Genomic DNA, 19166 nt, shown 5'->3' with positions numbered 1-19166 from the left:
ATTTTAAACAGTAAAAAGTCCACTTATGTAAGTGGGTGTATATATATATATATATATATATATATATATTTTGTTTTTATTAAAAAAATCTAAATAAAATCTACTGATGGAAACAGGCTTTTGACATAAAAAAAAGAAAGAAAAAGAAAAAGAAAGAAAAGAAAAAGCCAACTTTTTTTTTTCCACAGGCGGAAATGGAAACAGAATGGAAACAACCCTGTACATAAATGTCATATTATTTATAAGTATATATCTCAAGCAGCTAAAGTAAGGCTAATTATTTTCAGAAAACAAGTTGCCATTTATGTAACAGATTAATGATTAAAACAGGGTTTCTGCAGGTATCATCAAATGTAATGGTTTATATTATTGTTTTTTTATGCAACTTAAAACTACTTTATTAATGCCCAATGTCATACTGCATATACAGTACACACGCATATACATGCATATACGCATGCTGTTTATATATTAGCGCTGTCAGTTGATTACAATTTTTAATCGTATGATTTCCATAGTTAACCCACAATAATAGTAAATTTATCACACGCTATACCTTTTTTAAATGTACAATAAAATATCTTTTTCAAGTCATTCCTACTCTTAACATAAAAGTGGACAAATTTGGTTACCAAATACAATTGTAGTTGTATCTTTTAATTAATTGAGACAATAATTTTATAGTAAGTAATTCATAAAGCTACAGTTAAAAGGAGTGTGAAACATTGAGTCAAAAATTTGTGTTGAGACAATTTTCTGCCACTAGGTAGCATTAGCGTTTCATGTTGATGACAGGAACACTACACTTGTTTTTCTCCCTGATACCATCCTCACCCATCCTTAGTGAAAATCACCACAACACACGCAGATCTGTACAGGATGTGTGAGTACCTGAGCGATGCCTCCAACAAATTTGGTCTTGACCACCACACTGTCGTCCTCCGTCTTGTCGAAGGCCGCCTTCTGAGCCGCCTTCACCAGGTTGTCTGAGGCTCGTTTCACTGCGTTGCCAGCAGCCTTTAAGAAGTGCCAGAATGAGCATGCATACCTTGAAAAGTGGCTCCAAAGCATTCTCGCAGCAGTTCCTACCTGTAGCCTCTTCATGGCCTCGGAATCCTGGTCCGCCTTCACCTTGCAGGCCACCAGCAGCTGAGCTGTGGAGGCAGCCACCTGCTTGGCTGAGCAGATAAGCTTCTCCTCGCTGGCGTGGCCCTGCACGGACGCGTTGGCCGCCTCGCACAGGTTGCTGGTGGCCGCGGCGACCATGCGGGCCTACGGCAGGTGACATATCGGCGTTACGTTCGGTCTGACTGGCAGTTACGACAACCATACTCACAGCAGATATGAGTCCTTGCGACCACTGGCCGTCATCCACCGCATTGGCTAGATTGGACCCAACCTGAGATTGACATTGGGCACTTTAATTAGCATTTATTTTCCTTTTTCAACATCAGCGACTCCGAAGCGTTTTGACTGACATCTGACTGACCTTGCCCTGTGCCACCAACTCCCTCTGGGCTGCTGATGCAGACTTGACAAGTGCGCTGGTCGCCGCGGCGATGGACTTCGCTGCTTCGAGAATCTGCTCCTCGAAATCCAGCGTCTCGTCAGCCTGCTGGAGGTGAAAGAAGAAGAGAATTTCAGACAAAGTCCTGTGTACAATACGCACCCATGTATAATACCACCCCCCCCCCCCCCCCCCCCAAAAAAAATATCTATTTTAAAAAGTCGTTTTTTCTCTGTATATATACACACAGTTGCGCTTATGAGTGCCCTGTATAGTGAGAAAAAGGCCCATAAAATGACTGTGGCAGCTTTTGATATTTTCAGAGGTTGCCATGAACAGAAATGGGCATGTGAAGCATATATATATATATATATATATATATATATATATATATATATATATATATATATATATATATATATATATACACACACACATATATACATATACACATATATACATTAGGGATGTCAAATTAGTGCATTAATTTTGAGTTAATTTAAAGTTCATTTAACACCACCAATTTTTATTTTTATTTTTTAAACGCGCGATTAATGACCGCCCCTTGCTTGGAAAGCCTGTACTGGGGGAATTCCAGTCACAACGCAGCAGACACATCCACGTTAAATTTTAGCAGTAATAAATCTAATAATAATGCATATATTTGTGGAGACTTGGGTGAAGCTGTATTTTACACTTTTTTTTTTTAAAAAATTTGCAGAATTTCACGTTGCTTTATGTTAAAGATTAGATAGCTCTTAATTTGAAAAGAAAAATGCACTGAGCTGTCACCGTCTTACAATTGCAAATATGCCATCTAGTGGCAGAAAAATGACCTCAACACAATCAATATCACACACGCCCCCCCCCCTTTTATGTTAACAAGAGTATGAAAACTTATAAAAACAAATTATTATACATTTAGAACAGATGTAAAATTTGCTATATAACTAATGAAGTCATGCAATTATTTATGATTAAAAAAATTTAATCGCCTGACACCCCTAAATTTTTTTTTATATATGTATATATATATATATATATGTATATATATATATATATATATATATATATGCGCTGTGATTGGTTATCTCCCAAAGTCATATAAAAAATATTTCACTTTAAAACACAAAAGTGAGTATGACTTTGACCGCACAGGACCTGAACTAACGACGATCAGTTCAGGGGCAGTCAAGCAAAGGTCACCAAGATTGTGCACTCTAAATCTCCAGAAACACAAAAGGCACAGGTGGCAGGAGACAAGGCGGGACACTGTAGGAATATGTTTGATACATAGTTGGACTGAATAACAACCTAATATATCAAACATATCAGACAGAGCCCTGCAGAGAAGTCCTCCAGGTCTACAAAGGCTCTGGGAGGGGTCGGGAGACAAGGAGACATGCACGTGCCGGGGGTGGGAGAACCAACGTATCCATCCCCGCTAAGGGTGACGACGGATGAGGAGCGGGATTAAAGAGGATTAAAAAGGTTTGATGGAAGCGACAGTGGGATGAAATTGGGGCGCTATTTTACAAAGTCGGTTTCCTCTTAAAATTACGCAGGAGTTGCCACTTTATTAGTTCTGCCTCTGCACATAATCGTTCAGTTATAACTAACACAAACATCAATTAAAAGGTTTCAATTAAAATGAAAACATCTTGATTCTAAACATAGAGGACAGTCAGTAGTTAGGGGATTAAATTAGCAGTATTTCCCTCCGAAATTGTCTTTTCATGCATCAAATGAGATCACTAGAGGGAGGCAGTGACATCTACAAGAGGGAAGCCTTTTACTCACTAATCTCCTTTTATAAAAAAAAAACAACAACAAAAAACAGAGGCCTGATAATAAATGACCTCATGGAATTAGAGTATGAGACAGAGCATTAGGGTTTTTTATTAAAAGTGGGCTGACCTAAATATGGGCTCCTTCATATGACACAGACAGGAGGTTGATCTGACAATTACTGAGTGCACTGGAAGAGGTAAAGGGAAGCAGGAAAGCACAAAGGGGAGAATGCAAGAGGGATTAAACCATCCCCAAAACAAAACACACAATCATGCCGACAAACAACAGGATTTAATCATCTCCCATCCATTTAAGTAAGGGGAGAATACTCAGCTTAGTTTCGAAATGAGAAACAGCGCATAAAACAAAAAGGAAATACATTTAACTCATTTGATCCCAAAAACGCATAAATACGTTTTTTAAAGATCTTTTAGGTGCCCCAAAGACGTATTTATCCGTTTTTTTTTTTTTTTATTCGATCACATACAGAAGGCTTTGATGCAGCCTCTCAAGTGCAAATGACGGTTTGCAGAAATGGTAGTTATTACACAAACGGCCAGCAGGTGGTAGCAGAGCAAAGGAGATCAACCAGGGCCATGTTGAAAAAAGCTCAATTACTCACAATTATAAATTTGTGAAAATTGATTACACTTAGCTATATTCTAATGATAATTGCTGTAAAATGGAAACAGATAGAAATATACTTTTTTTTCCTGATGAAAGAAGAGCGTTTAATCTTTGTTTTGGTAGGTTCCATGTTTTTATAGCAATAGAACACAATATTCTGTGGGCCTTTCAAAATCAGTTAAAATCCAGTAAAACAGTCGGAAGCAAAGGGTTGCTTCATTGAAAATGGCTGGGAGCGAATGAGTTAATAAGATGGAGGTCCTCTCTTGAAGAAAAAGGGTCACGACAGTCCATCGCACCCTTTTAAACCCGGTTCAACTTAAGTTTGAGGACCCCCGCGGGGCAATTACGTCTCCTGGCAACAGAGCTCAAAATAAATAAAAAAAAGTCAAAGAAAGTTTACACAGGACCAGCTGTGCGATCCGGAACAAAGAAACAATCATCTGCGGCGATAGCCAGATAGCGAAACGGAAACAAGAAGACAACGTCACCTTTTCCTACGATGGGGCAATGCGGCTCCCTGCTGATTAATAGGAAAAACCTGCATGTGCGCGCGCGAGTGTGTGTGTGTGTGGGCGGAGAGGGCCGAGAAGGGCACATCTACCTTGGGCTTGGCTCGGGGCTTCAGCTGCTCTAGTTTCTTGGCCGCAGCTTCAATGGACGCCGCCGCTCCGAGGAGCTCGCTCTCTGCGATGACAGTGGGGTCCTCGGGGTCCGTACACTCAGATCCTGAAAGGCATGAGCGCATGTTTTTCGAGACTCACAAAAGACCCTTTTTATTTCACAACCTGTAATGCATATTTTGGAGTAACATGTTATTTCGTAACACATTACTCCAAAATGTGCACATTTTCAAGGAATGGCTAATCGAACATGTTACTAATTATTACTCGCTAAGGTCAGGAAACAAGTAACATGTAAGAAAGGGAAACTGGTATTGACAGGTTGAACATAGGGAAATGCATTGTGAGCGTATTCAAATGTGTGTCCATAAAACAGCAGAAGGAAGGAGAAAAGATTTGCGTTTTCGAGATGGATGTACAGTCACTATTTTGACTTTGTGTCAGTGAAACAAAATATTAAGGTTTGTTGCACACTCTGGGATAGATTTACTAAAGGTTTGCATCACCTTTGCACGACGCCGGTGTTATTTGTGCGTATGTAAATGAGGTCATTTGCATACATTTGACGCAAAATATGCCCACCCCAATGCAAATGTGACTCATTGATATACAGCGTCTAATTCACTAACGCCAGCGCAAATAGCCACATGGAAAGTTTTTGGAAAGTTTTTTGGAAAGCAGGTATTAACCTGCCACAACATCGATCCCGGGATCATGACAGCAGTGCATGCCATTTGCGACACAACCTGCATGGCTGATCACGCAGAGAGGGGAAAGAAAAAGAGAAAAAGAGAGAAAGAGAGAGAGAAAGAGAGAGAGAGAGAGAGAGAGAGAGATTTAGAGAGCGAGCGAGAGAGAGAGGGAGGGAGGGAGGTAGGGGGAAATTTTTCTATGTTGGTTTAGGACATATAACGTAACCCGTGCTAATCGGCAATGGCGGGGAGGTATTTTACGATAATTTTTACGTGCCAGATCCATACTGTACGCCCACGCCAACCTCTGAAAACATATTTTTAAAAAGCGACCGCACCAATAATTTGTACTAGGGGTGTGAATTGCCTAGTACCTGACGATTCGATTCGTATCACGATTCTCAGGTCACGATTCGATTCGATACCGATTAATCCCGATACGAATTTATAAGTCGATTGTTGCGATTTTTTTTCATTCAAATTTAGAAAATACTAATCAGTAAGCTTGTAGAGTGTAAGATTTATATGAAAATGTATTATTTATTTATCTGAAATTTCAGTCTTATAGAGGTTGTAATCTGTTTCATGTTTGAACAGCATTAAAATAAAATATTAAGGCTTAATGTTCCGTTCATATAACATTCTTCCATGCTCAAGGTGTGAATCCTAACCCGAAGTCAGATGTTTTGTTGAATATTTTTCCATTAAAAATGGAAGTTTAAAAATCGATTCACACACAAAAAAAAAAAAAAAAAAAAAAGGCAATGATGATAAGATGTTGAATCGGTAAGACTACCGAATGAACAATTCTGAGCTCTTTAAAAAAAAAAAAAAAAAAAAAAAAAAAAAAATCATTTTTTTTTTTTTATTGAATCGATTCGAGAATCGCGCGATGTAGTATCGCGATATATCGCCGAATCGATTTTTTTTAACACCCCTAATTTGTACTTTATGAATGAACGACGTCGTTGTTGTCCTCTCTGCTCTGTACAGCTTAATGGCGCTATAAACGCTTACTCTCGGTCCAACCTCGCTTACTGATAATGTCATCTTTCTCGCAACTGTTACTATAACAACCATGTTCTTGGCGCAAATCCATTGCCATGTGTGGTAAATCAGGTGCAAATTTGCTCCAAGCTGTCAGTTTTGTGGGCGTGTTTGCACCAGTATATGATTAGAGCAATATCCTTAGTGAATAGGTGGGTAACTGGGCGCAGACTGCGGGTGCAGTTGTGGTGCAATATTTCGCGCTATTACCGGACGCAGCGCATTCTTAGTGAATATACATCTCTGTGTTGTCGATTGTTTGCTATATTTTGCAGGGCCGTATGCATTCCAAGTCACACCAGATTGTGAAATTTAGTTGCTGTATTTATAAACAATGCACATTACAAAATTAATAATTAAATGTAAAAAAAGACGGTCTCCATTTTAGATTTAATCAAAAATGTATTAACGTTAAGTGAAGTCTTTTTAAGTTGTTTTGATTAAAAACAAGTATTCCACTTTTCATAGTTAAGTGAAATCCATAAAAGACATTAAAAAAATATATATATTATGTTAAGTAAAAAAGGTTGTCTTCATTTTATTTTGAATGAAAACTCTTTATTTTTAAATGTCACTGTTAAAAATGCACATCCAATTAGATGGCAAAACCAGGTGTTACTTTTAGCTACTTTTAAAATCAAGTAAACAGTACAGTAAGTTACTTTTTAAAGCAAGTAATCAGAAAAGGACCTACTATATGTTAGTTTTTTTAATAAAGTGCTTAGTAAAGTTACAACGTAACTTTTAACATCAAGTAAAATAACTACTGTAAGTTACTTTTTTAACACAAGTAATCAGTAAATAAACTAATTTACTTTTTAAAGCAAGTAATCAGTACAGTAACTAAGTTACTTTTAAAATTGAGTAATCAGTAATGTAACTTCAGTAAATCACTTTTTAAATCAAGTAATAAGTAAAGTAACTGAGTTACTTTTAAAGCAAGTAATCAGTAACTACTAAGTTACTTTTTTAGAGTAACGTTTGACAACACTCCAACTGCTGATCAACTGCATGCTTGCTTGCAATGGCTCAAAGTTAAATAAGAGAAACTAAAGGCAGCAATTGACTTTTGATGAGCCTTTTTACCGAGGTCTATAAAACACGGCACGTTGGGAGCAGCTTGCTTCGGCAGATGGGAACGTGTTTTCCAAGATTACGTTGCGCTCAGGGGAAATCTGCCCTGCACTCTCCCACCTTTCCAGCCGTCTATACCCCCTCTACCCCCATGAAAGTCGATCCAGGGAAGCAAACACACCACGGCGCACTTACCTCCATCTGAGGCAGCAAGGGAAGGAAGAAGAGGGGCGAGGGAAAGAGAGAGCACATGGGACGTTAGAAAGATAAAGTAGATAGCCCCAGCGCGTTTTGGTGCACACTCTGGAATCTAATTCTCATTCAAACAATCTATTACCGCCGTCAGACGCAGCAGCGCAGCCAACATATTTGTATCACAAGCACAGCTGAGCTTCATTTGGAGCCATTTTGCAGCGCAACCACTGTTTGGTCCAATTTCAATATTCTAATGCGACTGCAGTGACCCGACACAGACGGATTGTGGCGCATCGCTCATGCTTGGTGACATTTGGCGATATTATTCATGCACGGAGGATTAGCGCTCCTTCAACTTAATCGCTTCCATCTCCGCAATCCTGTTTATGAAATCGAGTTCATAATGGGAATCTTTTAGAGGATTTGCCCCGCAGTGTTGATAATGTCTCACTGTCAGATGCGACTTTTAGAGAGGAAACAAAACAGCTGGGATTTTAAAGGCCACAACGCTAATTGTGTTGTGCGGGAGTACGCGAGCGAACATACGGCAGTCGGCCTCACCTTTCATGGCCTCGGCTGTCTGGATGAGCTCCGTCACACATGCCGCCACATGCTTCGAATGGACGGCCAGTTGATGCTTCTGCTCCGACGTGGGCCTCTGCAGCACCTGAACACGCACCAACGTAAGTAATCAGTACAGTAACTAAGTTACTTTTAAAATTGAGTAATCAGTAATGTAACTTCAGTAAATCACTTTTTAAATCAAGTAATAAGTAAAGTAACTGAGTTACTTTTAAAGCAAGTAATCAGTAACTACTAAGTTACTTTTTTAGAGTAACGTTTGACAACACTCCAACTGCTGATAAACTGTGAGCAAAAACATTTTAAAAAGATTTACCACAACTACTACTTTCATTTGAACATATTGACGAAGTATCGAGAACGAGTAGAAATTTATGGCTAATATTAGCATTTAGCACTTGACTTAGCAACATCATTCAGTTAGCAAGCTAACTGCACTGTTTAGCACAGAGGTGTCCAATGGTGGCCCGCCATCCATTTAATAGCGGCCCGCAATGTATACTAAAAATACATTTTGTCAAAAAAAAAAAGACAAAAAAATTATATATATATATATATATATATATATATATATATATATATATATATATATATATATATATATATTCAAATTTTATAAAAAGTTGTTCAGGTAGCGGGTTTTCCAAAATAACTAATATATAAACAACATTAATTGCTTGATTACTAATTTTGGGGTGTTTAACAAAGTTTAAATTATTATTATTATTATTTTTTTAAGTGCATCCTTTGATTTTTCTGTATGTGGCCCTCAGAGGAAAAGGTTTGGACACCACTGGTTTAGAAAGTACATTTTGAATTTGTGAACGTTTTATATGACATCACATTTCAATGAAATTGTTGACATTTTAAGCTTGACATCCAACTACACACATAATATGACGAAAATTAAAAAAAAAAAAAAAAGAACGAAATATAAGTGGAAATATTTACTCTGTAACTAGCTACTATTTCAAACCCTAGTCAAGTAGTCACGAGAAACATCAGAGTTTCTTTTCCATTATGACAGGATGGGCAGCAATTTCCATATGATCAGGAAAATAAAATATGCATGATCAAAATATTGCTAATGTATTTTATCAAACATTTCATTGTGAACCACAAAACCATGAAAATAAATGTTTGATTTAGTGTCATTAAACCACTGTAGTTAGCAAGGCAGTTTGCGGGACATGCCAAAATTACATCCAATAAAAAACAAAAATAAAAAAAAAGAGAGAAAAAAGGAAGCTGGTGGTATGTGTGTAAATATTTGGCCACTTCTAATAAGACTAAGAATTTATTTATTAGGCATTTTCTCAGTGATGGAATGACTCCGATTGAGAGAAGGCACTCTGTGCTAAAGACCCACAAGATAACCAAGTAAGACATCACAGTAATGAGGTTCGAATCTCAGGTCTGGCCTTCCTGTGTGGAGTTTGCATTTTTTTTGTGTGTGCTTGTATGGATTTCCTCCCACATTCCAAGGTGTAAAGGCAACATAAATGCAAGCCACTGAAGTCACTAACTTGACCAAAGTGCTACCCAAATGTGGACGTGCAAAAAAAGATAGCATAGCATACATTATTATATGACACACAAAAAAGCCCAAGCTACAAACGTGTTGCGCAGAAAATGCAACATTTTGCCACCAAATCTAAGCTAAAGATTTTATACATAAAGAATATATGAAAATATCCGAATCTTGTTTGTATGATCTGCAAAACGTGCGTCGCTCAGAGCAACACAGTGTCACTTATCATCGAAAGCAGCATGTACGTCCAAACTTCAAGCACGACAAATGTGTCAGTCTCATTCCGACCTGTAGGACTTGTTCCAGAAGGTTGACATATCCCGTGGTGCATTCGGAGCCGTACTGCAGGGCCTTGCTTTTTAAATCCTCGCTCACTTCTGGGTGGTGTGCCGCTTTCTGAATCGAGAGAGAAAATAAAACATTCTGGGAATTTCAAGGAGACCAAAATAAACGCCTCCCGGCGGGATGTCACGCAGCTCAAAATATCAAGAAAGAAACGTGGACACATTTGAAATCACAACTAATTTTTCATCGCACTTTCGTTTTGCCTTGCATTGTTTTTTCTTTTGTTTAAAAATACCTTAAACTACCAATTTCAAAGATAATAAAATACGTTGTGTGTGTATACGCTCTCATTTGACTCCGAACCTTGCAAGCTGTCAGCATATCAGAAATAGCTTTGCGGCTCAGGTTGGCCGTGGCGATCACGTCCTCTTGCTGAGCCGAGTTGCCCGCTGCCACGGCTTTGGCCGTCGCCATGGTGATTCCCTTTGTCATGCGGATAAACTCCTCAGGTGTGGTAGACTTGTCCGGAACCTCTTTCGACAGGAACACCTGCGATGGAGACGAGTCATACACGTGATGGAGAGGATCAGAAATGCTCTTGTGTAAAGCTGCAGAATTAAAGGGGAAGTCAACCCCAATTTTTTTAATTTTTGACAATGATATGTTCTATGCACCCCCACTAGTCTAAATGCAGTATTTTGGTTATTTTGCGTTAGTGGAATATGAGTTAGGCGGCAAAATCTGGCCGTTTTTATTCATCTCAGGTGAATCACTTGCTGCCGATTTAAGATGACATCACAGTTGCGCAGGTCTCAGTTAACAACCAATCACAGCTCAGCTTCAGAAAACAGGTGAGCCGTGATTGGGCGTAGTCCGAGCCCTCAGAAACCGTTATGTTAGGGCTGCTCGTTTATGGAGAAAATAATAACCACGATTATTTTGGCAATAATTGAAATCATGATTATTCAAATGATATATTTTTTAAATATTTTTTTGGTACAAAACAAGAAAATGTTTAAGTGTTTAAAAATATTAAGACCAATTAAAAAAAAATAGAAACACTCTAATTATTTAAGTTCCATTTGGACCAAACAGAATTATAATATATATTTATAATAATAATAATATGTATATATATATATATATATATATATATATATATGTATATATGTATATATATATATATATATATATATATATGTATATATGTATATATATATATATATATATATATATATATATATATATATATATAATTTTTTAAAAAATAAATACATTTTTTAAATGTAAAACAAAATATGCAAGTTCCTTTTGGATGAAACAATTATTAATTCAGTTATTTTAAAATTTAAAAAGGTGCAAATGTATAAATTTAAATAACTCAAAAATTAGTAATAATACTTCTTTTTTTTTACGATTATGCTGATTTTGTAATTGTGGAGTTTAATAATTGAAATTGTAATTGAATTTCAATAAATTGCACAGCTTTATGTGATGTCATCTTCAGTCAACACCAAGTGGCAACATGGCCGCCCCCTGAGATGGATAAAAATGGCTGGATTTTGCTGCACAACTCATATTGCACAAATATACCGGTACTATTAATCAGAATGTCATGTTTAGACTAGTGGGATCACATATAACATATTATTGTCAAGAAATGTTTAAGGTTGACTTCCCTTTTAAAAGACAGAAACAAAAACAAACAAAAATTTTCATTTTGCTCAAACAGTCTCCAGCTTTAGCACACGATAAGATCTGTAAAAGTCCCACAATGGCTGTGAGGAATAGAGCCAGATAAAGAGAGCAGTGAAGTTGTTTAGTTCCGCATAATAGACATAAATACCCCTGACCCTGTTTAAGGCCGACTCAGCGCGAGGCGCCGTTTCATCACCACAAAAGAATAGATCCGGCCTGTCAGGCAGTCTTACTGTCAGCTCCTGTTTGATGAACTCAATGGTGGCCTCCAGTGCCCTCGTCCCGCGAGTGGCTTCATCCTCCACTGCCTTCACCGTTTTCAGAAGAGACGTCACGTTGGTGACCATGACCTGTCAAATCAAGCCAGTCAAGTGGGTGGTGAGGCTTCTAGTCAAACCAGGAGGTGGCGCTCTTTCTCTTTAAATACAGAACATTATGTTATATATCAACACATATGCTGGTGCATTTTTATTACGAGTTGAAGCTGCTTATTTATTTGATTATAATTGGACAGCTGATAAAGATGCGGAAAGCACAACATAATTTAGTGAGCATCCGTAATACTAATTATCCAATGATACCCAATTTGGAAGAAATTACATTTTCCTCATGCTGACACATTTTGCACAAGGCTCTTACTGCACTACGCAACAGGGAGCCTTACGAGGTTAGTAATGCGAGTAAATGCACAGCAGGACTTTCAGAGCGTCCCATGTTTGGGGTAGAAGGGGGTCACCATATGCTGGAAGAACCGAACCAATCTGTCAATGGGACCGAGACTCTGGGTGGCCACATTCCATTCCAAACCAAATCAAGTCAAAGGTATAAAGTTACATGAGACGGTTTGCATTTTTGAAAGCTGTCAGAACGACAAATACTGGACATCCATTGAGGACGTTTCTGCAATTTGAAACCAACAGATATGGCAGCCATGTGCTCGACTTTACATTTTACCTTAGCGGCGCCTTTCAGCTGATACATGGACGGGTCGTCGGCAGGCTTGCCTGCCGCACACTTGGTGGCGCCGATGAGCTCGGCCAGCGCCTTGGCCACGTCGCGCACTGCGTTGATCAGGACCACCTGAGGAGATGAAAGTGGGATCAATAAATCACGACCGGTGCCAGCACAGGCTCATCAGCACGAGCCCGGGGAGAGGATTTCTTCGTGTTAGCGTTTATCGGTCACATCCGGCGACACTGAGAGGGAGATGACGTTGCGTGTCAAAGGTCTATTTGAACTCTTGCCTTGCCATTCTTCTTGATTAGTCTGATTGTATTTCGTTATTTTAATCAGGTTTGACTTTACTACCTGTCAAATTTTCTTGATGAATCTTGCCTGTTTTTACAGTTTTAACAAGGTTTATCAGTTGTCCGTGTACTTACCTATCAGCTCTTTTCCTGCCCTTGTCTCCCACTTATGTCTTTGCGTTTCGGCTTTGTGTTCTTTTAATGAGTTTTGGTAATTATGTGAGTCTATTTATTAGCTCGCCGCCAGCCCTTGTGTCTCCCACTTGAGACTCATCTTTACTTGCCTGCCCTTGGGTCATTCATCTGCCTCCGGTTGAGTCTGAGGGCCCTATTTTTAAGTCTAGCTGTGTGCATGGGTGGAATTTTCTTTCTTTGAGTATTTTCCATGGTTTTGCGCAGGTAGAATTGGGTGAAACGTTGTGGGTAGAATCTAGTCTTATTCCAGTCGCTCGTCCTCATTTGCTTAGGAGCGCACTCCAGCTTCAATCAAATGCACCAAAATCACGTTACATCACTCGCACCTCAACTTAGACCTGCTTTTACCGAGTCTAAAATTGAGTCCATCTTCTGTTACCAGATCATCAGATGCGCTGGGTGTGTCGGAACGCCGAGGGAGGCATGGTGTCTCGACCAAATTTATAAACATGCTAAATTACATTACACCCAAAAAACATTTGGGTCAAAATTAATCCAATTTCAATCCACTTTACTTTCATAGCACATTTTAAAAACACGCGCTTCCAAAGCGGGCATGTTGAGATCTGCACATTATCATATACATAAAATCTAGTAAAACCAACTATAAACAATAAAAAACAGTCAATAAAATACTAAAATACAATAAGTGGAGAAAACAAATACATAAAAAAAAATAAAAAATAAAAAATAAAAGTTTGGGTCAAAAATGGACCAATTCCCTAATTTGACCCATATTTCTAGATTATTTTGCACAAAACAACCCAAAAATATGTGCTGTATTGTATAAAACAACCCCCAAAATGTGTCAACAACCCAGAAATTTGGTTACATTTGACCCAAGTAGTAGGTCAGTTCCTTTTTGACGCTAAGTAGGTTATTTTTGACCCAACTGTTTTTAGTGTGGGCGGCACGGTTGTTGACTGGTTAGCACGTTCGCCTCCCAGTACTGAGGAAGCAAGATCGAGTCCGGGCTCCGGCCTTCCTGGGTGGAGTTTGCATGTTCTGCCCGTGCCTGCGTGGGTTTTATCCGGGTACTCTGGTCTCCTCCCACATTCCAAAAACATGCATGGTTAATTGGGCGCTCTGAATTGTCCCTAGGTGTGCTTGTGAGTGTGAGTGGTTGTTCGTCTCTGTGTGCACTGCAATCGGCTGGCAACCAATTCAGGGTGTACCCCGCCTACTGCCCAAAGCCAACTGGGATAGGCTACAGCACCCCAGCGACCCTTGTGAGGAAGAAGCGGTTAAGAAAATGGATGGATGGATGGGTGGATGTTTTTAGTGTAGACTTGCCCCGACACAACAATTAAGATGCGCCCGTTTTTAGGCCGAGCGCAGTCTACTTTCTGTTACCAAATTGCCAGTTGGCAGCGCTGTCTGCCGCAATGCCCAGAGAGGCGCAAAACTGCCCAAACACACTCGACTAGGCTTGCCCGGCACGGAAATTGCGATGTGTACGTTTTATGTCTACTAAAATAGGGCCCTGAGTGTCATTTTTAAAAATAACATTTGCCAGTTGTCTCTTTTCTTACTTATTACCTCCCCGCCTGCCCTTGTTTAGCTCATCTGCCTCTGCTGAATCTGAGTGTTTTTTTTTGTTTTGTTTTTTTTAAAAGCAGGTTTGCCAGTTGTTTGTGTCATTGAATTGGAAGCAGAACAGAAAGCAAAGTACATTAGCTCTCGAATGATATCAAATAAACCGAATTGACCTTCTTTGCAGGTCACCTGTGTCTCGGGGTCCTCAGAGCCCATGCTGGTCGCTCCCAGTTTGACCACTTCCGTGAGCACGGTGATGGTCTTAGCTGAGGACTGGGCAGCCTGGGCCAACTTCTCCTGGCTGGATGCGGCTCCAGCCACCAGCAGCTTGGTGTCCTCCACCAGCGCCTTGGCTGTCTTCAAAATGCTTTCCCTGGGAGAAGACGTGCGACGCATCACTGTCAACACCTTCATTGCATCCATGAATTGAAACGAAGGTGAGATTTTTAGTCCGTTGTGTTTACTTTGGGCGCTCTGCCTCTCCTGAGTGAGTCACTCACAAAATAGAAAACTGGCATTTGCCGAGAAAACAACAGCGGATACAATCTCTTTGTTTGAGTCTACTTGAAAAAAAAAAAAAAAAAAAAAAAAGTACCGCGTGTCCTTATTTGCACGATTTATGTGTGGTGAGGTTATAGACACCTGTGGTCAGCAAAGGTCTCCTCATTCTCAGGGTTCAGTGTTCCCGCTGAGGCGAACATGATGGTTGTGTCCAGGTCAGCGATGATGCCAGAAACAGCACTTGCTGCTGTGATGCATGCCTGGGTGCCTTTGTTGCCCGCCTGCAGTGCTGACAGTACCATTGACACCTGCAACACGGAAAGCGTTGCATAACTGCATAACAATCATACAGCACTTTATTACACACTCATTATTACACTTTAACAGTTTATTCCAGTCTGACGGACATCCAGCTATAGCTAGCTAGCTAGCTCTCTATCTATCTATCTATCTACCTATCCATCCATCCATCCATCCATCCATCCATCCGTGCTGGATTATATTTTTTAACTAATTATTCGTGCAATTTTTTTAAATTACCCCCCCCCCCCTTTGAACATATTACAAAAAATTTCACCGATTACATCATTTCCATCTGAAAGATGGGCTGACGAGGGAAGCTGTGGCTTATTTATTTATATTCCGTCATTAATCGCAATTAATCGCAATTTAATCCCAGCTTTCTACTACGATGTTTTACAAAGCTTTGAACAAATACATATATATTAGGGGTGTGATGATTCGATTCGTATCACGATTCATAGGTCACGATTCGATTTGATACCAATTAATCCCGGTAGATACCGATTAATCCCGATTGTTTTACTTAAATTTAAAAAGCACTAATCAGTAAACTTGTACATGTACACTGTAAAATTTGTATGAAAATGTATTATTTATTGATCTGAAACGTCAGTCATAACTGTGAGCAAGTGGCAAGTGTTTAAGAGAAGTGTTCCAGCTGGATAGATGGCAGTGGATGGGAGGAAGAAATGGACACAAGGTTAAGCATGCTTTAAATCCGAGCCCACTACAATCAAAACAAGTTGATGAGCCAGACTGAGCAAGTAGCATCGCTCTGCCAGCATCTCTCATAAGCAACCGAGAGGCCCGAGAGGAACCCTTGAACGAGGCACAAGATTCACATCCGCAAGTGTGAAACCTCAAATTAATCAAGTCGGGTAAGTGCGTTCAATGAAATCACAGTCTTATCGTGGAATACAATCACGAACGTGTGACTAGCATAGCTTGCCATTTCCAGGGTCAATGCAGGGACACATTAAAATTACTATTCAGTACGTAGTGGTGCAGGATAGCTTCACTTTCATGACCTGCATTACCGGTGCGGTAAAATCCTTTATTATCACCCAAAATAACATATCACATTTATATTCTACTAACCTTTTACAAGTTTAAGTCTACCTTTATTACTTCCTCGTCAGGTGATATAAAGAGCAGCCAGTTTTACATGAAGCATCATCTATTACAGCAATAACAAAGTAAACCATATGCATTAACTACCAGAATGAGTTTCATTAAAGTCAGAGAAGCGTAACATCTGCCGAGGGGGAAGCTTTTACTTTTCTCGGCAGATTCCAAAAACCACAGAAAAAAAACAGGGATCCAAATAAAGGAGATGTTCAGCTTAGATTAGCCCTGTCAGAGAGTCAATGAACCAGTGATGTAAAATTGCACAGTATCACACTTACCCTATATTAGTTACATACAAACAGTAAAACAATACAAATAGACCGATATGTTTTTTTCAGAGCCGGTACCGATTACTCGTAGTCAAAGGCGTCAATATTCATGTTCACTAAATAAAATAAAATGTTAAATAAATATTGGCCTAAAAGAATACAAATTCCAGCTCTTAACTTTGTTGATTTTTTTTTTTAAAGCGTATGGTTTATTGAACAACTGGACAAGATTTGCAAAATATTGGATTTAGATTTTTTTTTATATATATATTTAGCTTTCTAACAAAAAGTTCAGGGACCTCCCAAGGTCGTTGCATGTCTTGAAGTTAAAAACTTACACAAGTAAACAGCTCCCTATTATGTTCTACAGTAAATAAAGTTTTCCGAATTTCAAAATATATGAAATATTACATTTTTACTTACGTATCTGAGCTTTAATTTCAAACAAAAACAGAAGGTACAGAGCAGTGTCAGCAGAATCAAAACTGCCAAAATTCAATATAAATAAATGAATAAATAAATAGATAAATAAATGACTAAATAAATAAATAAATGACTAAAAGTGAAAATAAAAACAGATTTATTTCCATTTACATTTATTTTTTCATATAATTTTCAAATTATATTTTTTTTATATTCATTTTTATTTTCACATTTAGTCATTTATTTATTTCAAATTTTAGCAGTTTTGGTCCTCCATATTAGAAAGCTACTTGAAAATTTAAATAAACAATTCCCTGAAGTTCATCGTTTTAAATTGATCTATTATCGGCTGTGTGATTCTTAAAGGGATACTTGACTCATTGACATTGTCGACTGAAGATGATCAATCATGTCTGAATATGCTGACCAACCCCAGAAAACAGGTGAACCATGATTGGTCGTTACCTACTTCCTCAGCACAGGTGATGTCATCATCAGTCGATAGCAAGAGAAAAATAAAAGTTTTTAAAGGTATTATTTGTACAAGAAAAATAATGAAGCTATCAAATAAATTCTGGACAAAAGATTAACTTTTCACTGCTGAAAATGGTTCAATGAGTCAAGTATCCCTTTAAAAAAAAATCCCTATACCGATATTCATCAAAATGCTGAATATCGGCGCCGATATTTGGTCAATCCTTATAAAATAGTACCACTGTGAGTAAAATCGATACTAAAACCAGCGTGGTACCTTCTCGGTGACTGCACGTGCACACTCGATGAGCTCCCGTTTGGAGAAGCTGTCTGTGGGGCTGAGCTGCAAGGCTCCGGCTTTCTGGACCAGGTAGATACAGCCGTGACCCAGCTCTTGCACGCGCGTTTTGATCTGGAAACCAACCTGCAAGCATAAGCAGTCATTGGTTCCCATGCAATCTTGCGCTGGACCCAGCAGTTGGGAAAGGAAGCAAAACACTCTTTATAGAAAGCTGGCAGTACCATTTAATTTCTAGGCTGAGATACATGGGTGGGTGGGTGCGCTTTTATAAGCATCACTATAGGCTTTCAGACTTGTCGAGGCAATGTGTCGCTATGGTAACCAGCGGGGTTTGCAGCAGCCTGTTATGTACAAGTTACTGATAAGAGCTGTGAGCTTATTAGCGTGATGTTTCCTCACATAGCTTGCGCGCAGACAACAGAGGAAACTTTAAGAAATGACTGTGTGGGTGCTCGCGGTGACAGATGCGGGCGGGGTAGCTTTGACTTTGATCTCAAAGATGGAGAGTCATATCACAAGAGTAAACATCTGCTTTAATCAGTGTGTGAGAGAACACATTTAGTGTCCAAACAGCTGCTGTTAAAAAGTGACATTTTAGAGGAAACTCGAGAATGTGCCCTCTGACCTCTTCGTGCTCTGCTGTGGCTGCAGCGAGGCGTCCTTGGTGTGCAAGCTGCCCATAGTCCACGGTGGCCTGAGAGGCAAGGCCGCCGAGCTCTTCGGGGCAGGTCACGGATTTGGTCATCTAGTCAGAGCCAGAGGGAGGGAGCCTCGTTAGCTAACGAACGTCTGTCTAGCGATATAGTCATCAGAACGGAAAAGGGCTCTCACCATCTCCTGTGCCGTGATGGCAATGGCCTTGGAGAACTTCACCATCGTTGTCTGGTAGTCTACAAAGGATCCCTCGGGTTCGGGAGGTGTTCCTTCATCCAGCTTCGAAGTCACAAATCACATGGTTTATTTGTCTTTTCTTATAGGGTTTCACCAAGCTTACTGTACAATCTCATATCAGTATAAAGTTTTACATTGAAAGAAAAACAAAACAAAGTTAGCATGCTAAGATAATGCTACTGCTAAGCTAATGCTAAACTACTGTACAATCTCATATCAGTATAATGTTTTACAAGGAAAGAACAA

The 19166-nt window shown here is 39.2% G+C and overlaps 1 protein-coding gene across 5 annotated transcripts in view; it reads right to left on the bottom strand.

Moving 5' to 3' along the window:
- The window catches only part of tln2b (talin 2b), a 122023-nt gene that overhangs the window by 4569 nt on the left and 98288 nt on the right, over positions 1–19166 (bottom strand). For 3 of the 5 annotated variants that reach the window (XM_077516879.1, XM_077516878.1, XM_077516880.1), the window contains exons 42-55: positions 18861–18962; positions 18655–18774; positions 18006–18152; positions 15273–15439; positions 14820–15003; positions 12607–12732; positions 11886–12002; positions 10318–10503; positions 9958–10065; positions 8118–8223; positions 4530–4654; positions 1490–1615; positions 1337–1399; positions 892–1272 (exon numbers count right to left, since the gene is read on the bottom strand). In XM_077516879.1, the coding sequence (XP_077373005.1) occupies positions 892–1272; positions 1337–1399; positions 1490–1615; positions 4530–4654; positions 8118–8223; positions 9958–10065; positions 10318–10503; positions 11886–12002; positions 12607–12732; positions 14820–15003; positions 15273–15439; positions 18006–18152; positions 18655–18774; positions 18861–18962 (2058 nt within the window). The remainder of the gene's footprint in view (positions 1–891; positions 1273–1336; positions 1400–1489; positions 1616–4529; positions 4655–8117; positions 8224–9957; positions 10066–10317; positions 10504–11885; positions 12003–12606; positions 12733–14819; positions 15004–15272; positions 15440–18005; positions 18153–18654; positions 18775–18860; positions 18963–19166) is intronic. The other 2 variants (XM_077516881.1, XM_077516882.1) reach the window with 1 other exon arrangement.

The sequence above is a fragment of the Festucalex cinctus genome, chromosome 3, assembly GCF_051991245.1.
Source record: "Festucalex cinctus isolate MCC-2025b chromosome 3, RoL_Fcin_1.0, whole genome shotgun sequence".
NCBI lineage: Eukaryota > Metazoa > Chordata > Actinopteri > Syngnathiformes > Syngnathidae > Festucalex > Festucalex cinctus.
The sequence above is the reverse complement of the archived record's forward strand: the minus strand, read 5'-3'. Positions and strand labels throughout refer to the sequence as shown.